The sequence below is a fragment of the Acanthaster planci genome, linkage group LG01 (assembly GCF_054643075.1).
Source record: "Acanthaster planci isolate LZ-2023a linkage group LG01, COTS_SCS, whole genome shotgun sequence".
In the NCBI taxonomy this organism is placed as follows: Eukaryota; Metazoa; Echinodermata; class Asteroidea; order Valvatida; family Acanthasteridae; genus Acanthaster; species Acanthaster planci.
Window position 1 is genome coordinate 40,077,213 of NC_141777.1, and position 24,666 is coordinate 40,101,878.

General features: G+C 38.9%; 1 protein-coding gene across 2 annotated transcripts; it reads left to right on the forward strand.

The window, feature by feature from the left end:
• Positions 1-177: 177 nt before the first annotated feature.
• On the forward strand, positions 178-24,246 carry efcab8 (EF-hand calcium binding domain 8). 2 transcript variants are annotated; one of them, XM_022237313.2, is made up of 25 exons: positions 178-338; positions 698-797; positions 2,296-2,421; positions 3,887-3,967; positions 6,143-6,211; positions 6,701-6,769; positions 7,584-7,618; positions 7,833-7,998; positions 8,244-8,346; positions 8,814-8,898; positions 9,173-9,297; positions 10,297-10,370; positions 11,015-11,133; positions 11,693-11,760; positions 12,164-12,312; positions 12,521-12,658; positions 13,792-13,974; positions 14,245-14,415; positions 14,759-14,829; positions 15,025-15,700; positions 15,822-16,040; positions 16,281-16,632; positions 17,592-17,739; positions 18,411-18,642; positions 18,935-24,246. In XM_022237313.2, the coding sequence occupies exons 2-25, from the start codon at positions 699-701 to the stop codon at positions 19,214-19,216; spliced, it is 3,840 nt and encodes a 1,279-aa protein (XP_022093005.1). In that variant the 5' UTR covers positions 178-338; position 698; the 3' UTR covers positions 19,217-24,246. The 2 variants fall into 2 exon arrangements, with proteins under 2 accessions (XP_022093005.1, XP_022093004.2); XM_022237312.2 differs by lacking the exons at positions 178-338; positions 698-797 and adding an exon at positions 1,704-2,084.
• Positions 24,247-24,666: the final 420 nt, after the last annotated feature.

Here is a 24,666-nt window from a genome sequence, read left to right on the forward strand (position 1 = left end):
GAGCGAAGGAAAGGGGTTGTTGGAGAGGGGTTCATTGTATTTCTGATGCGGCGCTCTTCGAGGTGGACAGTTTCATGCGCAACTTCAGCGATCGTCCAATGAGAACCTTTAAATCGTGGCGCGTCTCAGTGCCTTTGTGACGAAGATACACAGTGGCGTGCGCGTTATGTATTGCTATAGTATTAGTTAGTTTGAGGCGAGTGAAAGACGTATGAAAATAATGTGATTTTTGCAATAACTTTAAATATAGACAGGCCAGGATCGTTTCAAAATAATTCGAAAGAGCACTGAAATCAACACAAAGATGTACGGAGAAAGGTTACTTGAACAGGCCTAAAGTAAGTCGTTCATAAATTTTACACAGTAGAATTCATATAAAACAATTTATGACGAAAAATAACTCAGAAATTTGTCTTGATATCTGAATAGTAAAGGAACTTTGCTGTGATTACATATAGGGATATGTCCGCAACTGAAGAATTTAGATTTTTCCAATGTGCTTTTTGTGGCGCCACAAAAACTACAGTAACACACTATTAGATTCTAGTAGACAAGCATTTCAGTGCATTGACGGAGAATACGGGCATTTTTGCTGTGCAGATTTAGGCTGTTGTACTTACAAATCAGCGAAGTTAGAAGTCGTATTCTAGACAATAATTTCTAGACAAAACGTCCTTTTTTATATTTTCCTTTCAAGAATGAGTAAGACAAATATTCGACGCAAGACTATCTTTGAGCCAAGACGAGATTCTTTAGTCAGCTCTAGGTCAGAAGAAAGCCATGCTGGAGACAGGAAGGTACATCTCGTTTGCATCTTTGTCTGCCTATATTTTACCCAGGCCTAAACACTGTTTTGGTGTGTGTGTGGGGGGGGCAAGAAATGTTTCTTTCGTTATTTTGCAGTTGCGAAGAATCAGTTTATTATGGACACACACCTATTTAACAAGGTTTTTGAAAAAGGTGTCCGTCATAAAACTCAATGGCGTAACGGGGGAGGGGGCTGAGGGGGACATACCCGTTGGGTTTTCCCTTCCCCAGAATATCCTCAATAAGCCTCTCACGGTGAATGTTCTGGGATCGAAACAAAAGTTGAAAACAAAGCCAAAAAAGGTAGGAAAAACTGAGGAGACAGTGAGACAAGGAGACAGCTTGTAAAGGAAAGATGATTGTATCAAGGACGGCAACTGAGTGATGGACGAGACGATAGCATGTTTCTAATAAATTTTTTCACTCTCTCTTTTAACAAATTATCGCGCTGCTGGTGCAAAAATGTTCGCCGCCAAGGACCGACCAGGTATAATGCAATAGAATAGACGAAAGACATTATTATAACTTTTCAACAGATAAAGCCAACAACACATCCATCCAAATATTTTCTAATTCTACAGCTGATTTTCTAAACTAAAGCTAGAACGGGGTTAATACCGTCTCGAGTTAGTTATTTTCCGATGCTATAGCCTTGTACATGGCGTAAACATATAACGGGAACGGACACACAATGAAGAGACAGACACGACTCAATGAAGGCGATCCGTTAATCAGATAATCAATATTAACTTGTTAAGAGATTATGCAAATAAGATATCGAGTGGTGATATCTGAATAACGAAACAGCGTTGGTTACCACAGTGAATAAGACGCGAGGATCATGTATACACTCTGTGAATCATATTCTCAAGTTAGACACGATACACCTACAATTCTTTCTCGACAGTTTGGAAATTTAGTAGAATTTTATGGGGAACTTTGCTGAATCCCTTCGGTAAATGGGTTCAAGTGAGAAATGGCTTCAGTATTTTTCTAGTTAGGAACTTGAAGTCATCTTATGAAACCACTACCGGTAACACTTCTTGGCAACGAATGCACCATCGGATACCTTTATTCACCGAGTTAAGAAACCCAACAGTAGCATTATGATGAGAGATACTCTTGCTGCCCCTGGGTCACCAGGGAAAAGTCCACTGACCCGTACCCCCGATTTACTCACACCCAACCGGAGGCATCGCTCCTCCGGTCAAAAATCTGCAACCTCACAACGAAGCGTTTTAACCGGGTCGTCGGCAGCATTTTCCCCGTATCCCCAGGTAGGTTTGCCTACTATGTAGTGAAAACGACGGGTGGAAGAGGATGGAGAAACAAGTTGATCTCCAATGATGTACTTTCCGTTGGAAGATTCAAATTCTTTTTTTTTATAACGGGTGTTACCCTTACCCCGATGTGAGAGTGAAGATGTTCATGTTCTTGAAAAAAACAAAGCCTGTACAAGTACTGACGAACATTTATAAAATGTTTCAGGTTTCCAAAGGCTCAATGGCTGGCAAACAACAGAGTGATCAGCAGTCTCAAGCAGGCAGCATGGGCGCTAGATTAGAAGACGAGATGAACAACGATCACCTCATGAAATTGCAGGAAATATTCGAGGTAATCTCTCCAACATGAAAAATATGTTATACATGTATGTAAAGACAAAGATGCCAAGTCTCCGACCCCCCTACCTTGGGTGCACCACTGACGACTAGTTTGTCTGTACACATAGGATAAGCAGATCATGACGATCAGTTGAAATGAGATATGAAGAGCGTGACGTTTTCAAGAGGAAGTGTTTATTGTGAACCAAGGATCTGGGATTTCATAAGATCCATTCGTAGCTTTTCACGAACTGCTTCATCTACTCTTTTTTTCATCACGATTGTTACATCACGATTTCTTTGTCTTTTACCGTTGGAATAATTACAAATTTTAACAGTAGAGTAATACATTCTCAAGATCATTTTTTTTAAAATGAACTTCCTTGTCTTCGTTGTAAACATGCGAATCCCACTATCTCTGTTCAGGGGTAATGTTGGATCTTCAGGTATTTTTAACGGCCACCTAACTTTCACGTCCCAACATCTTAATCTGCAAAATTCCTTGTTTGGCTTCGGTAGTAAATCTCCTTATTGTTAGGCTCCGTTGGTAAGTATCAACACAACTACAAAGGCTCCTTATTTCTACAGCTGCCCTACCGTCATCCTCTTATCAGGTTTAGTCTAGAGTAAGGACACACGATTATTGAAATTAATCGGAAGGAATTAATGGGTGGAATGTTTGAAAACATTCCAGTAATCCTACATGCTTTGTGAAGTAAGGGATCTTCATGTGACAAAAATAATGGAAAGTTGGACGTATTCTTTTTTTTTTACAATTTTGATCACATCCACTTTAGTCAGAGATTTACCGAATTTTTTTTTTAAAGAATTATATGTAAGACCTTCATTTCATTCTGGAATCAGTATGTGATCAAATTAATTTGAAGGGGGAAAAGTGTTTTTTTATCTTAATTTGTTAACTCTTTCACGAGTGAAAAAATTCAAAACATTAGAGATATTTCCTTCCGAAAATTAAGTATGCTATGACGAGTTGGCAAACGCAGGATAAACTTCACTATATCAGTTCGAAGCGTGTTGGGTGTATATCCAGCAAGGAATGAGACCTAGGGGGTACCCCCGAACATGTCCAATCACTATACACACTATAGACTATCGTTACTTACCACACCCCCCCCGAAGTGTCTGAAAAGAATTCCCCAGATTCAAGTGGAAACAATGACCAACACAAAGCAGGGGGAGAGGTCCTCTCCGTCTCATATCTTGCTTCATTTTGGTTGTGTGTGGAGTGAACATGTTATCAAGAGTAACCATTGCCACTCCAGTCCACTAAAATAGTGTTGATGACTCGAGTCGCTGACCAGACTTGAGTCGGACGTCAGTTGCAAATTTTTGACTTGAGACTCGACTTTGCTTGGAAAAAAATGACTTGGTTACAATACTGCACTAAAACAACTTTTGCATCTCCTTCTCCCTTTTATTTTTTGGGAACTCCGTTATCCGACTCGGCTCCTCTGTAGGAGGCAGATGAAGATGGGGGTGGAGGCTTGGATATCGACGAGTTTCGTCAAGCAATGAGGAAGATTATGGGTGAAGGAATGGTGAGCTAATGCAAATACACCTTTGGATTTTGTTCTATTTTAAATTGGTGGACACTCAGAGACACTTTCAATCGGTATAGATATTGGTTAGATTGTTTTGTGGGGGAATCATAATAACCGGGAGCATAAAATACGGGTTTTCAACTAATTATACAGTGCCATGCGAGGGAGGATTTAGTTTTCTTTCTCTCAAGAACATTACCTTCTCCCTGTGTCCTTTCAAATATTATCACACTTTTCTTCTTAAAACTAATTACGCTAGATAGTCTGTCGTTTCTACCGAAGCGTGGTATTCCTCAAAGGCAGGCTTTTGAGAGAGATTCTGCTGAAATCGAAAAGTAAAGCTTTCTAACTTTTTCGATTTGTAAATTTTAGGCCAATGTGGCCAACCAGAAGTTTCAGTGGTTTATGAATTGAACTTTTCTTTTTAGGTTAATCAGTTAAGTACGACATTTAATTTTGTTTCCGTAAATTTAATTTTTTCACCGATATTATTTTTGTATCTTTTCATCTTTGTGGACAAAAGATGGAAGAAGTAAGTAAATAGACATTGACATTTTCGCATACAAGTCAAGGCTAACAGCACAACGTGCAAACATTATCACCCTGACTACTAATGTCTCATTCTGAATAGTCTTAAGTACATGTGTTTTGAATCGCACCTCTGTCTTGAAATTTTTTTAGTTGAATTTCATTGTGTGTGAGTCTTCGTCTTTCGATGTTAATTCTTGAAAGTGTTTTCTCTTAAATGCCTCTTTCCTACAAGGTTGGATTAACGGGCTAATGGGGCCAACGAAGCCATGCTCTACAAAACAGGAGCCACAATATTTAGATTTTTGTCTAAATGAGAAGAAGGCGACGTTTTACTTTTTATTTCTCTTTCTTCCCAAACATGTAAAAAGCCTCAACATAAGAAAAGGTTACCGCAAAAACATTCTGAAATTATTGGCCCTCAAACCAATTTTGGGTTGATATTCGCCCTGACTCTCCCAACAACATAAAGAACTCTACAAACGAGAATAAAAGTGACATCGTGAGTAATCTGTTATCTTGATTCTTAGACCGTGTCCGAAACGGACTTCCAGAGCTACGGCTAGGTCTATTGTCTGCGCGTCTCCACGCATTTCCAATGGAGCGAAGACCTAGACCTAGCTGTAGACAAGAGATTCGGATGCAGCCTTAGACTGATACTTGCACCAAAGCTGTTGGAAGCCCCCTGGTTGCCTTGTTCAATCAAATACTGCAGGCAGAGAAGAACTGTATGCACTTTGTGTGCAATATAATCAAAGTCATAAAATGTCACTCTCAGTGTACCAAATGTTCCCACAGAAAATGGGACCCATAATGCTCTTCCGAACTAGCACAATGGACGTGTCTGCAATCCCAACAGATTAACTGGAAAGCCTCCTCCTCCCTTTATTCGCGCGGGGCAAGAATGCATAAGCCGTCCCTAAATCTTTTCGCTGTCCCTTTGTATCGCTACTATCTCCACTGAGGGGAAAGTAAGTGATTATTTTGAATAACAAATTCTATTCATTACAGTGCAATGACTTTATTGTACGCAAAGATCCCGGTGCGTTCGTGTCTGTCCATATTTCGAGACCTGACCATTCCGAACTTTCTTGTTGCTAATACCACTAATACTGAATCTGTACATCTGCAATACAAGATGTTAATCTTATTCTAATCACTTAGTTTCGCAAAACGTTCAGACAATAACACTTTTCCTGTTTCACTTCTCCCTGAAAATTAATTTGTAAAATCACACTTCCTTTTGATTAATTTTTGAAATTATTTCCACATTTTTGTATCTTTTTAATGAGGCTTGTACACGGAGATGTAATTTCCTTTGGGATTAATAAAATAACCATGAACTATTGTTCTGAGATAGTCATTCACTCAGATCAGTAGTAAAAGTAGTCCTGTAGTGGCAGTGGAGGTGGTGTGCGGATTTGTCTTTAGCCGACGCCTTCTTGGGCACCTTACACGGCCACCTTCAACACATCCTTAGCTCACGGTTTCCTTTTGCACCAAGTCTTTTACCTGTTGATTGAGTCTCTTGCCCGATCCTGGCTCATCGACGGACTCCCGTAGTACTAAAGATATGCAGATAACGCCTCCAGTTTAATACCTGACAATAATACTGGATTTAAACGTACTTTTGAACTCTGATAGGTTGATGATAAAGAGCTGGCCATTGTATTCATGAAGGTGGATGCAAACTGTGATGGTACAGTAGACTGGGTAAGGTCGTCTCTTTTTACCTACCCCTTCGATCTGCATGCACGTTGATCCCTGATAACTAGCGGCTCAAATTTCTTGTTGAATCATTTACAAATGTCCATCCACAGCTTGTAAATGGTGATACATGTGACACTCAAGTCTATTTAATAAGCTCTGATTGCTTTCCAAAATTGTCACTCTGTCATTCATCTTTGAAGCACATAACTGTAAACAGAATAACTGGAAATATTGCAATTTTATAAGTGTTTCTCCTAACACTCCAGATATCACGATATTAATGCATAGAAGTGAAGAAACAGTTGCGTTTTAACGTGATTCGTATCAAGAACGTCAACCTGAACAAAGTTGTGATTTGATTTTAAAATTAAGTGAAAAGTGCTCAAGAGTGATTCTGTGCAACCGGAAAGTGGGAATCCTTTCAAATTTCGTTCTCAAATGTATCTGGTACTACATCGTGATAAACAACCATTTTGTTTTGTTCCCACCCAGGACGAATACTTGTCCTACATGTTGATGGAATACCAGGAACGGGATCACATGAGTAATCTGTTTAAAGAGGTTGGTCACATGTACAAAAAGTAATACCCTTCTGCTAAGATGTAGCTTGGTTCATGGACAAAAGAAAAAAACGAGTACAGCTTTTCACATGCTGCGAGTATGTCACAAGTTAACGTTCTTCGCGTTTTGTTTGTCCAGGTACGTTAGTCCGTCAAAAGCATTTGGCCATTTGCCTAGGCTTCTAGAAGATGCCTCCATATCCACCTATATTAATTCCACTATTTAACTTTTTGACTTTTCTGTCCATTTATTTATTCGTATATCCTATACTTGTACTTATCATCTTGATATGAAAATAAATATTAGTTTGAATCGAACCCAACGGATGTAACTTCTGTCACGTGGTAATATCAGAACACAAACCTATACTTGAGATAACATTTCAATTTGTGTATACATGTACATCATGCATTATGTGGAAACAAAAGTACTTCCGAAACAAATACAGTAGTTTATTCAATTTTAACACGTTCCGAATTATTTTTCGTTTCCCTTGTTTCTCTTTCTTGACCTACAGAGAGTAAGTAAAATAAAGGTTTTTGGATGTCTAACACATGCTTTGAGTTGTTTTTCTTACTAAAAGTATGTACAATACACCACTGTGTAGTGTATAAAGTTCACATTTCATTGAATAGTCCACTAACAAAATAACGAATGTGTCCTTGCCAAAAACAATGTTTGCGATTTGGATGAATGTGTGGTTGTGATTTGGGTTTTAACTTGAATAGTCCGCATAGAAATTACATGTCATTTTCTTTTGAAAAATGCAAGAAATAAATTAACTATTCAAAACTTAATTGTTTCTTTATCGCAGATACCTTTCCCGAAGCCACTGAGAGAAATCCACAGGTATTTAATCATTGTATAATGTGACAAGTAGATATTGGGACCTTTGCCTAATTTGTCGCGTCTAGCAACTGAAATGATCTGAATTTGTCCTTTTAGCTGAATATAGAACACCGATTAAGATCGCAGCCTTCATCAAGAAACTAAAAACTGACAAATTCATTTATGGCTGTCCAAAATAATTTATTTCCGATTTTTTAATGCTTCGCTCATGCAGTAATCATCGTGATATGCTAGCTAAGGTCGGTTTCTATCAGAACCTAAACCTTCGCCATGGCAACCTGCAGGATGAGGGAGAACATGGCGGCCGGTACATATCAGTCAGTAAAGAGGGCGTCATTAATTTCTGGAGCATGGATATGCACTTACAGCGGTCAGTCACGGTAAGAATGAGCCAACATATAGTTTGTTTTGTGCTGCGTACATTTAAATAGTTATTTACTCTAATCCTTGAATTCCAATTTGTGGAGTTTACCTGTCGCAGTTAGTTTTAAACACCACGTAATGTGAATATGATTATACATTTTAACTTATTTTATTTTGATATGGACGCGATACAAGTTGAATGCACCACTTCCAGTATTATTACTGAAATAATAACCCTGTATATCTTTATTGTTATGTATAGATAGAGCAACCTCGTGAAAAAACGAAGCCCATGTGGTTAACAGATATGGTGTGTATGCCGAATGTGAACATGATAGCTGTGTCATCCACAGAGCGTGATATCAGTGAGTGTTTTACCAGTATTATCCTCCTGAGACCTTCGTTTGAAAAGAGCCAATTTCTGCTATAAACCAACTTTAAACAATATTACGACTCTGCCCAAAGAAAGGCAGGTGGTGGGTTAATACACGCTTTTGAAAATTAGTGTACACTTTTAGCAATGGGCCATCTCATTATAAACATTTTCAGGAGCTACATTTCAAAAGGCATTACGCATGTATGCAATTCTTAATATCAATTTGTTTAATATATAAAGATACTGTTCATCAGTATTCTATTACAATTTTAGCATTTTAACATGTTTATAAAATGTAATCTTTTGAATCATTAACAATAACAAAGAATATTAACCAGCAACAAGGAAAACATATCCGTAAACACTTCATGCACATATTTTGTTGGACTGGCTGTCAATCCGCATGCTTTTCATGGTTTATAGTTTGTCATAAAATTATTATTTCTTTTCTTGCAGGCTTTTACGATGTGAATGCAACCAAATTTGACCGATGTTTTCAGGTCTCTGGACTTGATAACTGCGCTCTAACGATGGACTACTGGTAGGCCACTATAGAGCGAATACTCGTCGTTTCTTGTCTGAAATTACCCCCGTTACTCTGATACGAATTTTATAGTTGATATTAGCGAAAGAGCAATGTTGACTCCCATGAGGCAGGTGGTTAGTTAATACGCACTTTTGAATATTAATGTACATTCTCAGTAACGTGCCATCTCCTTGAGGTATAAACCTTTGCAAACGCTAACATTGCGTACAATATCAAGTTAAACCAAGGTCTTTAGCACTGTGTACTGTTTGTCCGTTTTTGCGTACAGGTTTGATCCTCGTAACATGAACAAGGCAGTGTTAGTGTTCGGTGACGCAGGGGGAAATGTTTGCTGTATCGTCTTCACAGAAGCAATGGGGTCTGCTCTCTTTGGATCACAGAACGCAAAGTCAGGTTAGATAACTGTTTGGTACACTTGCGGCACGTGTGTGATGCAATTATCGCGTTGCTGTCATTCAAAATTATATCAGTTTTGCTTCTGCTGTTTCGACAATGTTACTCCTTCCGCTCCTTCTCTGTCGAGTCAGAAGCCCTGGGGGCTCCAGACGGACGGAGTTGTACTGGCGTTTGCATCCCGTTTTTAGTTCGTTGCCGAGAACGTTTACTCTCATGGTACGAAGGTGTCCTCGCCAGGTTTTCGTGCCTTCTATCTGTTCCGAAATACTTGCCAATGGTTTTTGAGCTGGTATACCTCCCAGTAACCGCAGCACATGATTGACCAAAGAGTCGTCAGCGTGACCCGAGGGCCCATTATGCTGAACGGACCACAATGGCAGCGACGATAAGATGTAGAGTGCCTCATTCGGGACAATGTCACATTGCCAGTGTTTTCGTAAGGTGGAATGTAACATGACACATAGCTAGCTTCTTGCCGTGAGATATGTCTTAACCATCTCCTGATAACGAGCCAAGGTTTCTCATCGTGCGCCATTCATCTTCGTCAGGGTCTACCTGACATTTTATTTCAGTGTGATCATTCTTAATAGTAAGGTTGACGGTTAACAATAACCATTGAACCAGTCTGTCTTGTACGTCTGTTCTACTGTATCGGAGAAATTATACTGAGTAGCCCACATCAAGAAGTCCATCATCTCTGCTGTTTCGAGTGCACAGTTTCTCACGAAGCATCTAGGTATAATAGGAACAGTCGTGGGGAACGACTGTCTCCCTGGTGTACTGAATGAGGTTTGCAGGTGCCTTTCTGCAGGAGGACCTCCTATGATATTAGCAGTACATCAATAAAAATTTGCACACATTTTGTTTTGACCGGTTAATGTCCAAATAATCAGCGTACTGTAAATGAAAATTATGAAGGTCAGTGATTCAAACTGAATTTGTCACAAAATTCTATTCTATACTAAACTTGACATAAAAATTGTTTTTGCTCAATAGTTGGCTCACGAAGAGTTCCATTTCCGGAACTGCTCAAAGGGAGCGTCAAGGGAGTTGTTGCTATGAAATTCTCGGTATGTATCAGCATGCAGTATCAATGATATAAGAACAAACCACATGTAATCATCCGTATATTTACGGGGTGTAACACCGCATATCAGTGACATAAATTGTTAGAAAAATTGTTCATTTTGAAGAGTGTTTTATTCATTTCTCATTCTAGCATATGTTCTCCAGTATTCTTTACCTCCTAATAGAGGCTTCGGCAGCTGCAGTTATCTTGAAGGTCACATTCTTTGTTTCACAGGGATACGCAAGATTTGATCATCTGTGCGTATCCATGTGGAACAAAAGAATCGGCATTAAAGATGCACGCAAACCCTTTGCAGAGGTTACAATAGTAGATTTGCATTGTATTTTAGGTGAATAGTTTGTGAAATAAATATTTTAGCGGTATCAAGCAATTGTCAAGGTGAGAGAGATGCATGTATGGATTAAGGCGGTAAAGGTGATGCGACTTCCATTTTGCCACTGATTAATCTTTCAAAGATTTGTTTTCCTTTTTAAGAATATAAGAAATACGGTAATAACGGGCACATAAATTTGGATTTAACATCAGGCTTTTTTAACAGATTTGTTGTCCATTAACCTCAGGCACCAACTAAACAGCATTTCAATCAATCATAAATTTGAAGAGTTATCATCTTTGCTTTGACAGCCTCTTCATGAGGACTGGGTACGGAAAGTAAAATACTGTAGCAATTTGAATTCATTCATCTCCTGCGCTACAACCAACGAATCATCCATTTACATCGGTGACTTGGGCAGAAAGAAATCGTAAGTAGAATCTTGTAAGCACAGGGGCAATTACACTAGCATTGAAAGGTGCATGTGCTAAACGTGTGGGTAAAACCAGCCACTTGTTCCGTATCGAAATACGAAACTATTTTGTTCCCTATGTTTAAGCCGATTCTGACACAAGGCTTAAAATGCAAAGCTGTCAAGAATGTGGCGTCAGAACAACAAATTTATGCACTTTTAAAAATGTCTTCTGTTCCTGAGTTTCCTGTCCAGTTTTGTTTAGGAACTTTAAATCACAAAATGTTACGCAAGGACTAGTCGTCAATCGCATAAATAACTCACGTGGCTGCAATTTGCTATTTTCGTGACAAATTTCAAACATGTGGTTGCCTCAGCCATGTAACTATTTTAAAGTTTAAATGTTTTGTACCATGAATAACATTTTAGGGCTTTACGAAGGATAACTCCTGATCCAAAGTATTCAAATAAGTTGTCATAAATAAATAGACAATGATTGTCGTGCTCCGAGCTGAATTTCTGCTAGAAGTAATACGGATTTTGAACTTTTATATTTGTGGTACATTCCTCATTTTAGGGGGTCATTTTTCAAGATCAGAAAAGGCATACTTTGTTTCGACTACTGCAAAGAAACAAATGTTATTGGTAAGTGTCATATTCTTTTGAAGAATTCGCATGAAATGAGGTTTTCTATCAGTCATGTAAGTGACGGCCAGTGAAACGTAGCTTGTTATTTCACCCAATATAATAAGAGGGAAAAAATAACAAACAAAACAGAAATACTAACAAAATATTTTTATTAACAAATACGAGAATTTGACCCAAATGATAATTTAATGCAACACACAGTACAACGTCTTGTTAAACTTTTTATCCAAATGATATCTTCATCCCATTAAAATTCGAATACATCCCACATTCCACAAATTTGCTTGCTTTTTTTGGAATGCGGGTTCATAGTATTCAGTAGTAAGCAATGACTAATTATAACTACCTTTAAACATTTTTTGTGTGTGACAAAATTAGCCTTGTCTTTTGTGTTCTCCAGTTACAGGTGGAATGGACAGGTCTGTACGAACATGGAATCCGTATGTGACAACGAAAGCAACTTCTGTCATGAAAGGTCATACGTCTGCTGTGATACACATTGTTGTAAACAGTACGCATGGACAAATCATCAGCGTTGGAAAGGACAAGGTTAATTTATTAACCCTCAAATATTGGAGAAAAAAGGAAAACATTTGTGACGTAGGCCTACGTTAAAACCTTTTTAGGACTATGTATTGTAACATTTGATACAAATCCTGTACGCAGGTTAGATATCTAGACTGACCATTTATTGCTCTAAGAGTAACTTTAATAGCTCATTTAACATATTTTGCATATTCTGTGTTATCTGTTTCAGGGCGTCAAAGTGTGGGACATGAGGGATCAGACTTGTATGCAAAATATCAATCCGCGAAGTATCAATATGGGGCCTCACTCCATTAGTACCGTTTGCTTCCATGCAAAGACCGGATCACTCATTTTGGGTACCAATCAGGTATATGTCAAATTTGTTATTTCGAACACCCCCTAAAAATTTTAGAGGAATGTAGTAGCGAATTGTCAGTGAATACTTCATTGTTTCAGAAGTTTCTGTTCTCTTTAGTTTAATCCCGTGATTTACATTGTCTGGTCGTTAAAAGTTTTGCGGTTTATTAGAAACCTGCTAGCAATTAATGCTGAATGAAACAAAAATCAAAAACAATTTTGCTAATTAGTCCACAGGAGAATGGTATGGTGGAGAACTTCACAATCAGAAATCTTGTATCGTAATATCTGTCAGTGACGCACGTATAAGCGGATTTTGAGTGATGAGAAGTATTCACGTGTGTTCGGTCCCCTTAGACTGTGCGAGCATTTAGTTGTGTATTCGCGCATGCGCAATAGTCACGTAGTGGTCTGAAAAATTACTCGAGTAGACGATGCATTCGTTGGTAACCCATGTGAGAGATTTGTACTGCTATTTCCCTTGAAGACCTCGTGTGTGAATAAATTGCCAAGAATCTATCAAATGATGATATTTATAGTTATAAATATTCTAGTTATAAATATCTCCGGAAAATAATCAAAGAAGTGGAAATGTCCATTTTACGACAAAAGATAATTATGAAAAAAATTATTGTTCTCATAAGAGCGTTCATGATATTTCCTGCTTTTCACAAGTAGAGAAATTTCAGGGAAAACCCGGCAAAACTGAAAAAAAAATCCCCTCTGAAATGCTGACTTCACTTCCAACGTCTGACTCTCTTACCTTGGAGGTACGTAAGAAAGACGGGCAAACATTTGGCAGAAAATGGATTTTTATCATGTGCAAGTTAGCAAAAGGGACTTTGAGTATTTAAATACTAATCGTTATGGAAACGAGGGGCAAACAACTATATCTGAGCCTGATGTTGATCTATTACTTTTGTGGGTCTATCTATCCGAGTCGAGAGCCACTTTACTGGCTTCTGGATGTAGTGGGATTCAGTACGCTGCGCACAATATAAGTGAGGGGCATGAACATACGTGTATTTTTGGTGTTGGAAAGATTTATTGATTTCTACGGTGCAAAAATTGTGAACTAAATTATTTGAAACAGTTGTGTTTAAAAATAATTTCCTAATCCCATCACTTTCATACTCTCATTAGCTCGCTCTCTTGGAACACAAATGGGAAACAGACACAGAAGACGACGACGTTACATCACACAACCGTCCAATTACAGCAGCGATCTACAATCACCTGTTTAATCAGGTGGTCAGTGCATGCCATGACTCAGTTGTTAGTGTCTGGGATTTAGCGACCGGGACCAAGACGATCATGTTCTCAAAAGTAAGGGACTTTTGCATACAGTGCACGTTTATTGGTCAATGTAAAAAAAATCTGTTTTTTTGGTACACTCCCCAGGTGTTAAAAAGACGAGCGCATCGGAATTTTTTATATAATTGAACCGATATCGTAAAAAAAAGTCCATCGGTGTTTCTTTATCGACAGCATTGTGTATTCTCTTGTGAAGAAGAGGGATTTTGAAATACAGAAATGGGAATTTCACCGTTTAAAATTATTTCTTATCCCTTATTTCGCGCTTTTACCTTATATCAGGCTCATAAATACATGGAGAAGGGTGTCGAAAAGTGTGCTGAGATAACAGCGATGACCTTTGATCCCTCGTACCGGAGATTAGTGACGGGAGGCCGTGATGGATCAGTAAAGATTTGGAATTTTAATAATGGCGCTTGCTTGAGAGAGTTAGAGACATTTGACAACATGGAGGTAAAGAATATAGAAAAGAGAAGCACTGTAGAAATAAGTACTGAGTAAAAAAGCTTAAATCTAGACAAGCAAAACACAATACTTCGCCAGTCTTGTCATATAATGTTTGGGATCAATTGTTATGAGAGGCCAACAATTTAAGGTACATATACCATTTTCAATTTTTTAAAAAAGTAATTACCATGTTTGCTGAGCGTTTCAATGAGTTGAAGAGAAGTTCCTCGGGAAATTGCTGATAACTAAATAGCCCCAAAAAAGTCTTTGAAACCACTTTGGAATACCGAGAATAGAGAGAAGAGAAGAGGAGTAACTTGAAGATATTAATATCTATACTTCTCAACAGGTTACTGGGATAATTTGCCCTAAACAGCGTATCATTACTGCCGGATGGAACAGACGAGTTACTTCCTACATGTAAGTAGTTGTAGGCAAATAACAGAAACAAATTACAAATAATTCTAAAAAGATCTTAGATTTGAATAGAATTCTATTCAGGATATCAAGTAAACCAGGACACATTTTGTTTACCGTGAAGGGAATAAAAAGAGACAGAGAGCTTTAGAGACAGCTTATGTCATATCTCCTGATAAATGGTAACATCTTCCACAGTGATTCTGATGATGACGAAGACTCACGACAGTGGATGGTCAAACATAACGAGGATATCCTGTCCCTTGCAGCTTACGACACTAGTATCATCGCTACTTCCTCTTACGACGGCGACATTATCATATGGTCCTTAGAAACGACGCAACCACTCTGCAGACTTAACGCCAATTGTGGTGTCAGTCCACGTACTGGAAGTAGGACTATCAGTTACGATTCCAAGACCACAGGTGATTCAGCCAAATCTACAGACGCAGTTCGACTAATACGCAGTGCTGCGTCTAACTCGAGCACAACGTCCGAGGAAGACAACAAAGACGACACGGGAGGAAAACAGAAACCAAACCTTTCCAAGACTCTTTTGAAACGCCAGAGTACAAAGGCGCTCTTTGAATCTGGAAAAACATCCAATCTAACCAAAGATTTGGAGGGCCAACCAAGCCAAAGACGGACCAGTCTTCCTGCTATTGGAACACAGAAGACCAGTTTTGTAAACATGAGCCAGAAACGATCTGACGGAGTCAAGGAAGACTCACAGACCTTCTTTACAGAGAGTATGAGTAATTTCAAGCAAAGGGCACAAACCGGGCGGACCACTAACTCAAGTAGGAAGTCTTTTTATGTAGACGTTGAAGACTCAAAGGAATACACCAAGAAACACGAATCAGCCGTTGACAAAGTAAGCGTTTTCATTGCAGATATCACTAAAGATATTTAAATGCATGTCTGTCTTGCTTCTGACTACCAATGTCTTAGGCACATAACGAAGGTAAATCTTGCTGCTTCTTGTACATTCTCAGTTGGTGTTCCTCCAATCTCGACCCAACGATAAGGACACGGCCACTTTAATGGCTAGCGGAGCAGATGGTTGGGTTCGCTCCTGGTCTGTTCATCACAAGGGTGGCCTACTTGGTCAATTCAACGCGGCACACAAAGGTGGTGGGGAATCAGTTCTAGCTATGACCACAGATTCAAAAAATGAGTTTTTGATAACTGGCGACACATCCGGCTACATCATGGTAGGCAGACACATAAGAAACCTTCCTTGTTGATGGCTATTTTTAATGAGTGAACACAAAATCTAAATTATCTGAGGATAAGTTTGCAGGAATGAAGTCGTCAAATAGCAGTACATCCAACCATTTTCTAAAGTCGTAATGTAAGATTTTGCTGGTCGCAGTTCACGCTATCAGTTGATATTTTGAATAGGAATGTCTTTTTGAGTACGTGCCTTAATATCTCGTCCGGTATTTCTTCAGGTTTGGGAAATTACAGACTACTGCATTGGTAGCAACGACGGGTCCCAATCTCGTGTACCGTCAGCTGCCTTACAACATATGCGTAGTGACAGCAAATTCCCATTTCGTGGCGGAAACCCGACTATACTCAAACTTCAAGAGCGGGTAGAGAAGAAACAGAGGGCTGAAATGAAACCACCCCCATCGGCTACCAATCCTAGAGAGACAATCAAGTGGCCTAAGAAGTTGAACTCCTTCCGAGCACATGTGGCAAGCGTCACGTACATCGAGTATTGTGAAGACAAAAGCCTAATTGTATCTAGTAGTGACGATTGTTCTGTGAGGTTGTGGACGCTCTGTGGACGGTACATAGGTGAGTGGAGAAATATAGAGAGACCTAGATTTTATAAGCACAAAAAATTACTATTAAATTGTAATTGTTTTGCTAAGAAATTGTTTAAAACCCTGATTATACTGTACAACGCTGGATACCGGGTGAATCGCTCAACTGTTGGGCAAAAAGAGCATAACATGTACTGAGTAAAACGGTAGTACAAATAAGGGAATGAATATGTGCTTGGCCGGTCTTAAAGATCATGTAGCTCGGCGCTGTACGATTTTTGATCTTAAACATGCGTTTAAGACCGGCTCATGAGAATGGACGCGACTAATGCCCCAGCCGCAGACCAGCCAAACACACATTTATTCCCATTCATGATCACCTTTTTAGTCAGAGGGTCAAAAGAAGTCAATATAATAATGATGGATTTCCAATGATTTTGTTCTAGAATGTTAGTTTCATTTTCCCGAACACCCCCGTCCATTTTATGGAAAATTCCTTGTCCAAATTGTCCAATTGGCGCGCGCGTGGCGAGCCGTGTGCACACACACTCATGACCAATCAGAATCGATTAAACTGTCTTGTATCCAGGTGCCAGCGCAAGATTTACGCAGCGGGAATTATCAAATGTTAATACACGGTCAAGTTACACGTTATTGAATAGGGAGACTGTCAGAAGTATTAACGAATAACATTTTTACAACTGTTTGGTGAAATGAGACAAGTCTGACCAAATATCAGCGGAAAATTAACGTGGTTGGGTAATCTTTTTGCCCAAAGAGTAGGTGTGCCAAACGCTGGGGAAAAATATGCCCAGCATTTTTTACGGTGAAAAACAATGCTCTGGGTTTGTAAAAATTCACAGCTTAGTATCCTAACAGGGCAATCCATCGATAACTGCCTTTTCTTGATTAGAACGTATGGCCAAAGTTGTAGCGATTTATAATGACACCAGCTGGATCATTTGTGTGATAATGCTTTGTCTTTGATAGGAACGTTTGGCCAAAGTGGCGGCTGGCAGAAACTACCTGAGGACATTATTCCTAAAGACTTACCTCGTCGATTACCCCGTGATGTACATAGAGTAGCCTCAGCTGTGACATTGAAGGTGTTGAATGGAGGCATTATGCCAAGATGGAAGTGAGTTTAATTTAAACCCTCCAAAAGTCTAAAAGTCAAACTAGGCACGCATTTTCTTTGCAAAGCAGCAATTTAAATTAAATTCTTTCCAGTGTACCCTCAACAAGCCCGACCTAAGTGCCTCATGCGAGGTGAGGATTGACATAAATAAGACCATTCCTTGATCAAAATTTGAAACTTAATTATTACTCATCGTAGGCTGAAATTCTAACCTATTTTTTGGAAGCTCAAGATGTCCTCACAAATGAGGCTGTTGTTGCCAGAAAAGCGTGTCTTACACATCTGTTATGAATAAAAGTGTTAGCATTAATTATATTTGAAAGTATAATAATAAAACCCTGAGGTAAGCCTTGATATTTGAAGACATCTTTTCGGAGAAGTAACAAGTCTTATAGTTCATAAATTATATTCGGTAAATCTTAGACCAGATGGCTTTATTTTATATAACGGGTTTTGCCCTTACCCAACGTATAAATTAATAAACACTGTATACTCAGTGCTTGTCCGAGAGCTTGCGAAAAAAGTCACAAGCTTACTCGGGTGGGACTCGAACCCACGACCTCCTGCTTACTAGTGCAGACGTCTTAAGCCATCTGAAAACAGATGGAATTATACGGTCCTATTTTCAGTTTCTCACATCCAAATTCAATGTCTGTTGTAAAATTTCACAGGCTGGCCAAAAATATCATGATGATAGTCGCTCGCAACCAGCTTGCCAAAGCTGGCCAGGGACTCGACGATTCGTCGCTTGGAGTGGATGATGGGCAACGACTTGGTGAAAAGGCAGATGATAGCGGCCAGTCAAGCTATGGAACCAGCTCTATTCTGGGCAAGTCATACAAACCAAAGACAAGACACAAAATGCCACCCTCGTTGCCCGACATCAAACAGAACCAGAATCAGGTAGGAAAGAAAATTCAGTGAATAGGTGATTCTAAGTAATCGACAGTTGATGAAAATATAAACCCCGAGGAAAAAGATAAACATTAAACATACCACCACTGTTGTATTGTTCAAGTTCCACCTCAATCACATTCTTTGCTCAACAAACAATTGAGTCAAATTGCGTGTTTAGTAAGCAATGCCAAGATTTACCTAACAAGGAATACACTATATTTAGTTAGGTACTGATGGACCTTCCCCACCAAATCATGTGTTTGAATTTATGTAATCATTCTTGGGTTTGATCTGACAGGTTGTGGTGTATTCTTCCCTTCCATTCACTGACCTGGAGCCCGTGGAAGAAATCAAAATGCCCACCACACTACAAGAGATTCATCTGCGCCAGCAACAATCTATAGAAGCAATGCGGGGGGTTGAGAATGGACCAGCAGGGGCAACAATCGGGAAGAAACACGGTGGAAAACGATCTCGCTTACAGGAATTCCTTCAGAAACAGAAGGCGGTACGGATTCTTACAAAAGGAAAGGTTGGCTTTGCAGCTGCGGCTGCCGCTGCAAGTAAAACAGGAAAATAAGGACAAAATTCGGGTCAGATGTTTTGTTAGAAGGATATAAAAACAAACAAACAACCCAACACCCCAACAAACAAACAAACAAACACCCCAACAAACCAACAAACACCCCCAACAACCCAACAAACAAACAAACAACCCAACAAACAACCCCAACACCCCAACACCCCAACAAACAAACAAACAAACAACCCCCCCGCCAAAAAAAAGAAAGAAAAGAAAAGATTTAGAAACAGACACGCCCAATGTCAGCAATAGCTGACTAACTGAATGCCTTACGTTACCGATAGTGCAAAATGCTGATAGAAACTGTTATTAAATGTACATAAAGTTCCGTAGATTTTTAAGTTTAATTCATAGTTGATAAAATAGGTCTCAATTTACAATGCGGTCTAAGGTCAAAAGACATTAAAAGATTAAAAAGCAAAGCTGTTTCAAACATATTTTAACAAATACGCATGAAAAAGGATTACCTTGGTCCAGGACAGCAGATATTCCTTCACCATAGTATTAGCCCCTATTTCCAACAGCAGAAATCCAACCGTCTTAGATAAACCCATTAATTTAATGGAATCAGAACCGAACACCGTACAGTGATTAATCAATTTGCAAATAATGAACGATGTCAACGAGCATCTTTTCGAGTAAAATTTCCGAATAGATCATTTTGACTCCACACTTAATATTCATTCATTTGTTGCCCAAACAAGGAGAACAGGTAGACGAGTGCAATATTCTTTGTTGTCGTGAATAAAGTTTTGTAGAAAAATAAGAATACGGCCGTTGTGTTTTGACTGATCACAAACAAAAAATTACAGACACCTGGTGTATTCCAAGAGACACTGTTGGTGTACTTAATACAGCAATGTCTTCAAGGGGCATGTAGGAACGCCCATAAAAATTTCCCATTTGTATCCAAAGTACGGAAAACAAAGAAAATGGACTTTGGAAAAACAAAGAAAATGGTAGTAGAATTAGAATTTAGCGCCCCAGTGTAAAATCTTGCCCCCACTCAATCCTCAGTAAATTTTTGAGTAATTTTCAGTCACACATCGCTGGCTCAACTGTAAAATACTGTAATGACTTCTTAAATAAACAAAAGAAGTTTGAAAATAATGTAAATTTTCTCTTTTTGTTTCTTACTACCAAAAGTGCGGGATGATCCCCGTCCTCCCGGGAATCACGCCCGTAAATGTGACCCTTAAGTTATGGGTCAGCTTGTTACAAATGAAAAAGAAACATCATTCCTCAGAGATAATCGAACTGACTGAATGTTGACTTCTCATACATGTATGAGAAAAATGTATGCGCACACGCACGCCTCTGAAATATCAGTATTTTGTTACCCAACTTTCATTTGGTTCATTTTCAAAAACGGAGAAGCCAAAATCGAAGATCGTCCGCGTCCGGTCGAAATCTACCAAAATTCTGAACGCAACAGGAAAAAAAACACGTGTCTCAAGAAGACAACTCCCATGAAAAGAGGAAGAAACCTCACAGTTGAACAAAATTCACACACAGACGCTAAACAGATACCACCAGAAACTCAACACATCGGCGATGCATCAGGATGCAGTGATGACAACGGTATTCTCGTACCATTCACTTTTTTCTTTCAATATCCTTCAGCCAGTAGGAGGAGACGGGCATACATGTACTTTATTACCACCGTGTTTATAACAATTCAGAGTAGTCATAATATTGAAAATCGAGACTGAGAAATAATCTCGAGAACCGCCAGCAGAAATTGCAGTTGTTTCTTCGATGTGCAATCTGATAGCATTCATGGTCCTACTGGGGCTTTGTTTGATGTGAAAGGTAAACCAGGGGCCAGTAAGACGACCGAGTGTTCTGAGAGGCACATCAGATGCTTAAAATCGAAATTTGATTGCTCATGGTTTTTTTTTAATTATACATTTGTGAACAACTGAAATGGTGAGAACACCGTCTTCCCAAATAGAAGGAAAGATATCACAGGTAAAAATATTAAAGCTGAGAAAGGATACACAAAGAACCTCCCATTATTTATATGTTTAATGTTATGCCATTGCAAAGGGAACTACTAATTCCATTCCCTTTTCCTGGACTAATTTTAGTTAATATGATTCACAACCTATTTCACGTGAAACATAGATGTTGGACAATCCTCTTCTATCTGATATATTTTTCTCCAGACACGTAAGATATGTTAAAGTTTTCGACCATGGACTTTTTAATTAATTTTCCCTCGATCGAGTATCCATTTAATAAGGCCTATACCTCGAAGGCAGCTGTGCAAGAGTTAGTCTCTTTTAGTTTGTAGGTTTTTGACTGATTAATGCACAAATGTCACAAAAGTCCAAGATGCCAGCTGTAGGGAAAGGGTTGACGAGAAATCGCCACATTAAACCGATGTTTACAACTTGGTAACATTTAATGAACTCCTCGTGAATATACACGTATCAATATGATCACATTGCACCTTTTTCTCGCTCTCTGTATACAACTAATGTTATTTGTAAGTATTAATGGGGATCCCATTGCCAGCCATGGCCGACGGAGCATCTTACCGATCTTGTTAACAGTGGCGTCAATCTCTGCCGAAAACGTGGGGATGGGGGAAGGTGGGGGGATGACTAGCCATGAAAAATTGAAAGCGGGGAGGGGTACCGTATGACTATATGTTCGATGTTCATGATGTTGATGTACATCTGTACTATGCATTCATATTTATGGCTTTTTGAAATCGTTTCCCGTTTTTGAGTGACACTGAATACATTTTAGTCGTCATTTGTGCTATACATCCATTTAAACTGGTCGACATAATGAACTCCGCTTACCTTGCAGTTTACCTCATACCGAACAAGAAAAAACGTTATCTACCTCATACTTACAGCACAGGCAGATCAACAAAATTAAAAAATTTACTTCGTGTTGTTTTACCAGGGTAACCCCATCGGTTACCAACGAAGTGTTCTCCCTGGGAGCCCTGATTTACACAAATAAATATGAAATACATAAAAAGCAGAAACGCAAACAACGGCTAAAATGTAGACATCAATAACATGAGTAATAAAAGAAAGAATTAAAAGTGCCCAAACCCACCCAAATTTTACAAAACAGTATGTAAATTTAAAAAGTTGCAAATTGAATACACTTTTCATTCTCTTGTATACAGTGTGATTTTCTATCCATTAATAGACCACCCATTTCAAAATACAATACAGCTGAAATAAAATTGGAATTTACAATCCACATCACTCCACCCAAATTTCCGCTGTGACATTCATCTATTCATTATTCTATTTTTACCCAAGTAAAAGTCTTAAAAGTTTTGAGATCGTTTACTAATTATACACTGGACGTCAAATTGGTCGAAACCTGAGTCCCAACAGCAGGAAATTCTTGTTTTATACTTGCTCTGGAATGACCAACAGCGTTCCTGGTCCAAAATTAGTGTACCTCATGCTAGATTAATAGTTGGGAGCACTGATTTAACAATTTTGTACATGCAGGTGCCGATGTGATACTTCCATCTGAATGTGTTTAGTTTACATCCAAAGCTAGCCATCTGTTTGTGTTGTCGAAGTAATATGGTCCTTGGTTGCTCCGTAAATCGACTAATTGAGGTTATGGTTATTGGCGACACTTGCACCAAAACCGTATTCTCATGTAATAATGAATTGTACCAACAGACTGATGGCGTTTCCATGGGATCACCACTAGGACCAGTCTTAGCCAATATATTTATGACCGAACTAGAGGAAACAATTATCCCTAAGCTTGAAGATGAAGGTATTATCAAGTTTTACACACGCTTTGTGGATGACACACTTATCCTTGCTAAGCCTGTAAACTTTGACAGAATCCTGAAAGCACTGAATTCATTTCATCGGAATTTACAATTTACATTTGAATCATTTGAAGGAACTAGCACTGTTCATTTTCTTGATCTTGAATTTAACTCCTGTGAAATGGGCATTTATCGTAAGAAAACACACACTGGGCAGTATGTTCACTTTGATAGCTTCACCCCCTGGAAGCAAAAAATCTCCTGGATACGTAGTTTATTTTCTAGAGCCCATAAGATCTGCACTCCTGGACCTCGTCTTCAACATGAACTGAACACACTTAAACGATACATGTCCTGGAATGGGTTTCCGCTGCATACAGTCAACCGCATCTTTAAGAAACTACACCAAAACCTGTCTAAAGCCGATTCACCCCAAATAAATGAGGATGCGGACATAGCCAAAATCTGGTTATGGCTACCTTTCACTGGAAAGGTAGGCCAAAACATAGTCCATAGATACATCAACAAGATTAATCGACACCTCACTAAGAATGTCAAAATCATAATTATTTGGAAATCTAAGAAAGTGATGAATATGCTGCCAACTAAGGACTTGACTCCCAAAGAGTACCGTAGTTCTGTTGTATATCACTTTAAATGTCCAGGTTGCAACAACGATTACATTGGTAAAACTGACAGATGTCTAACCAACAGAATCAAGGAACACTCAACCGGGCCCAACAGTGTAATTTTTGACCATATATCATCATGTGAAGGCTTTCACCACATCCTGGGGCTACTTAATCTTCCTATTCTTCTGGATACGGGCAAACAAGAGAATTTTCAATTTTCCACCTACCAGTCATTGATACTTAGCAACACTAGCGTTATTGATTATTCTACACATTGGCTGGAATTGTTATTTAAGGAAGCTTTAGCCATCAGTCGCTACAAGCCATCTCTAAACACTGGATTAAGGGCCTCCAAAGAGCTTGCTTTGTTTGGCTAACTCTGTTTATTTTATGGGATGATTCACCTCACTTCTCCTTTGTTACATGTACCTTACTGCTGGCCTCCTAACACCTTGTTACCACTGGTTTATAAGATGATGCTGTCTGTGAGCCATTCAATTCTTTGTTTACTGTTTAGACTCTCTGATTGGCCAATTACTCCCCCTCTGACTCATGTTATAAGGTTACAACTGCATGGTTTATCTCATTCCTGAAGATGTTCTGAATAAAGAACGAAATATTGAATCAAACATGGCTTTCATTAGTCTTTATGGAGTCTGCATAATATTGAGTTATCTGAATATTATCAGTGGATCACCTACTTGCCAATTTAAGTTTTCATCCATTCAAATCCCAACACACTTAAATACTATAAATAAAGAATGATGTTCTCATGCACCGAAGCTGCAGTCAAATCATGTCTACGCACGGAAGGAAGTAGACGTGATTTGTGGTGCAACATCAGCACTAGAGGGCAGTTCTTGTGCCTGGAACGCGTGTGGGTTATGACTTTCCTGCCAATGTACGACTGTTGTGTTGTGCAATTCTCAGTTTAAATCAATTAAACAATACACATAAATATTACATCATTTGAATTCATACCCTTTAAGATGAAGAAGTATTTATCACCTTTTACTGAGTCCAACATGTTCATGTACGGGTTCTTTGCT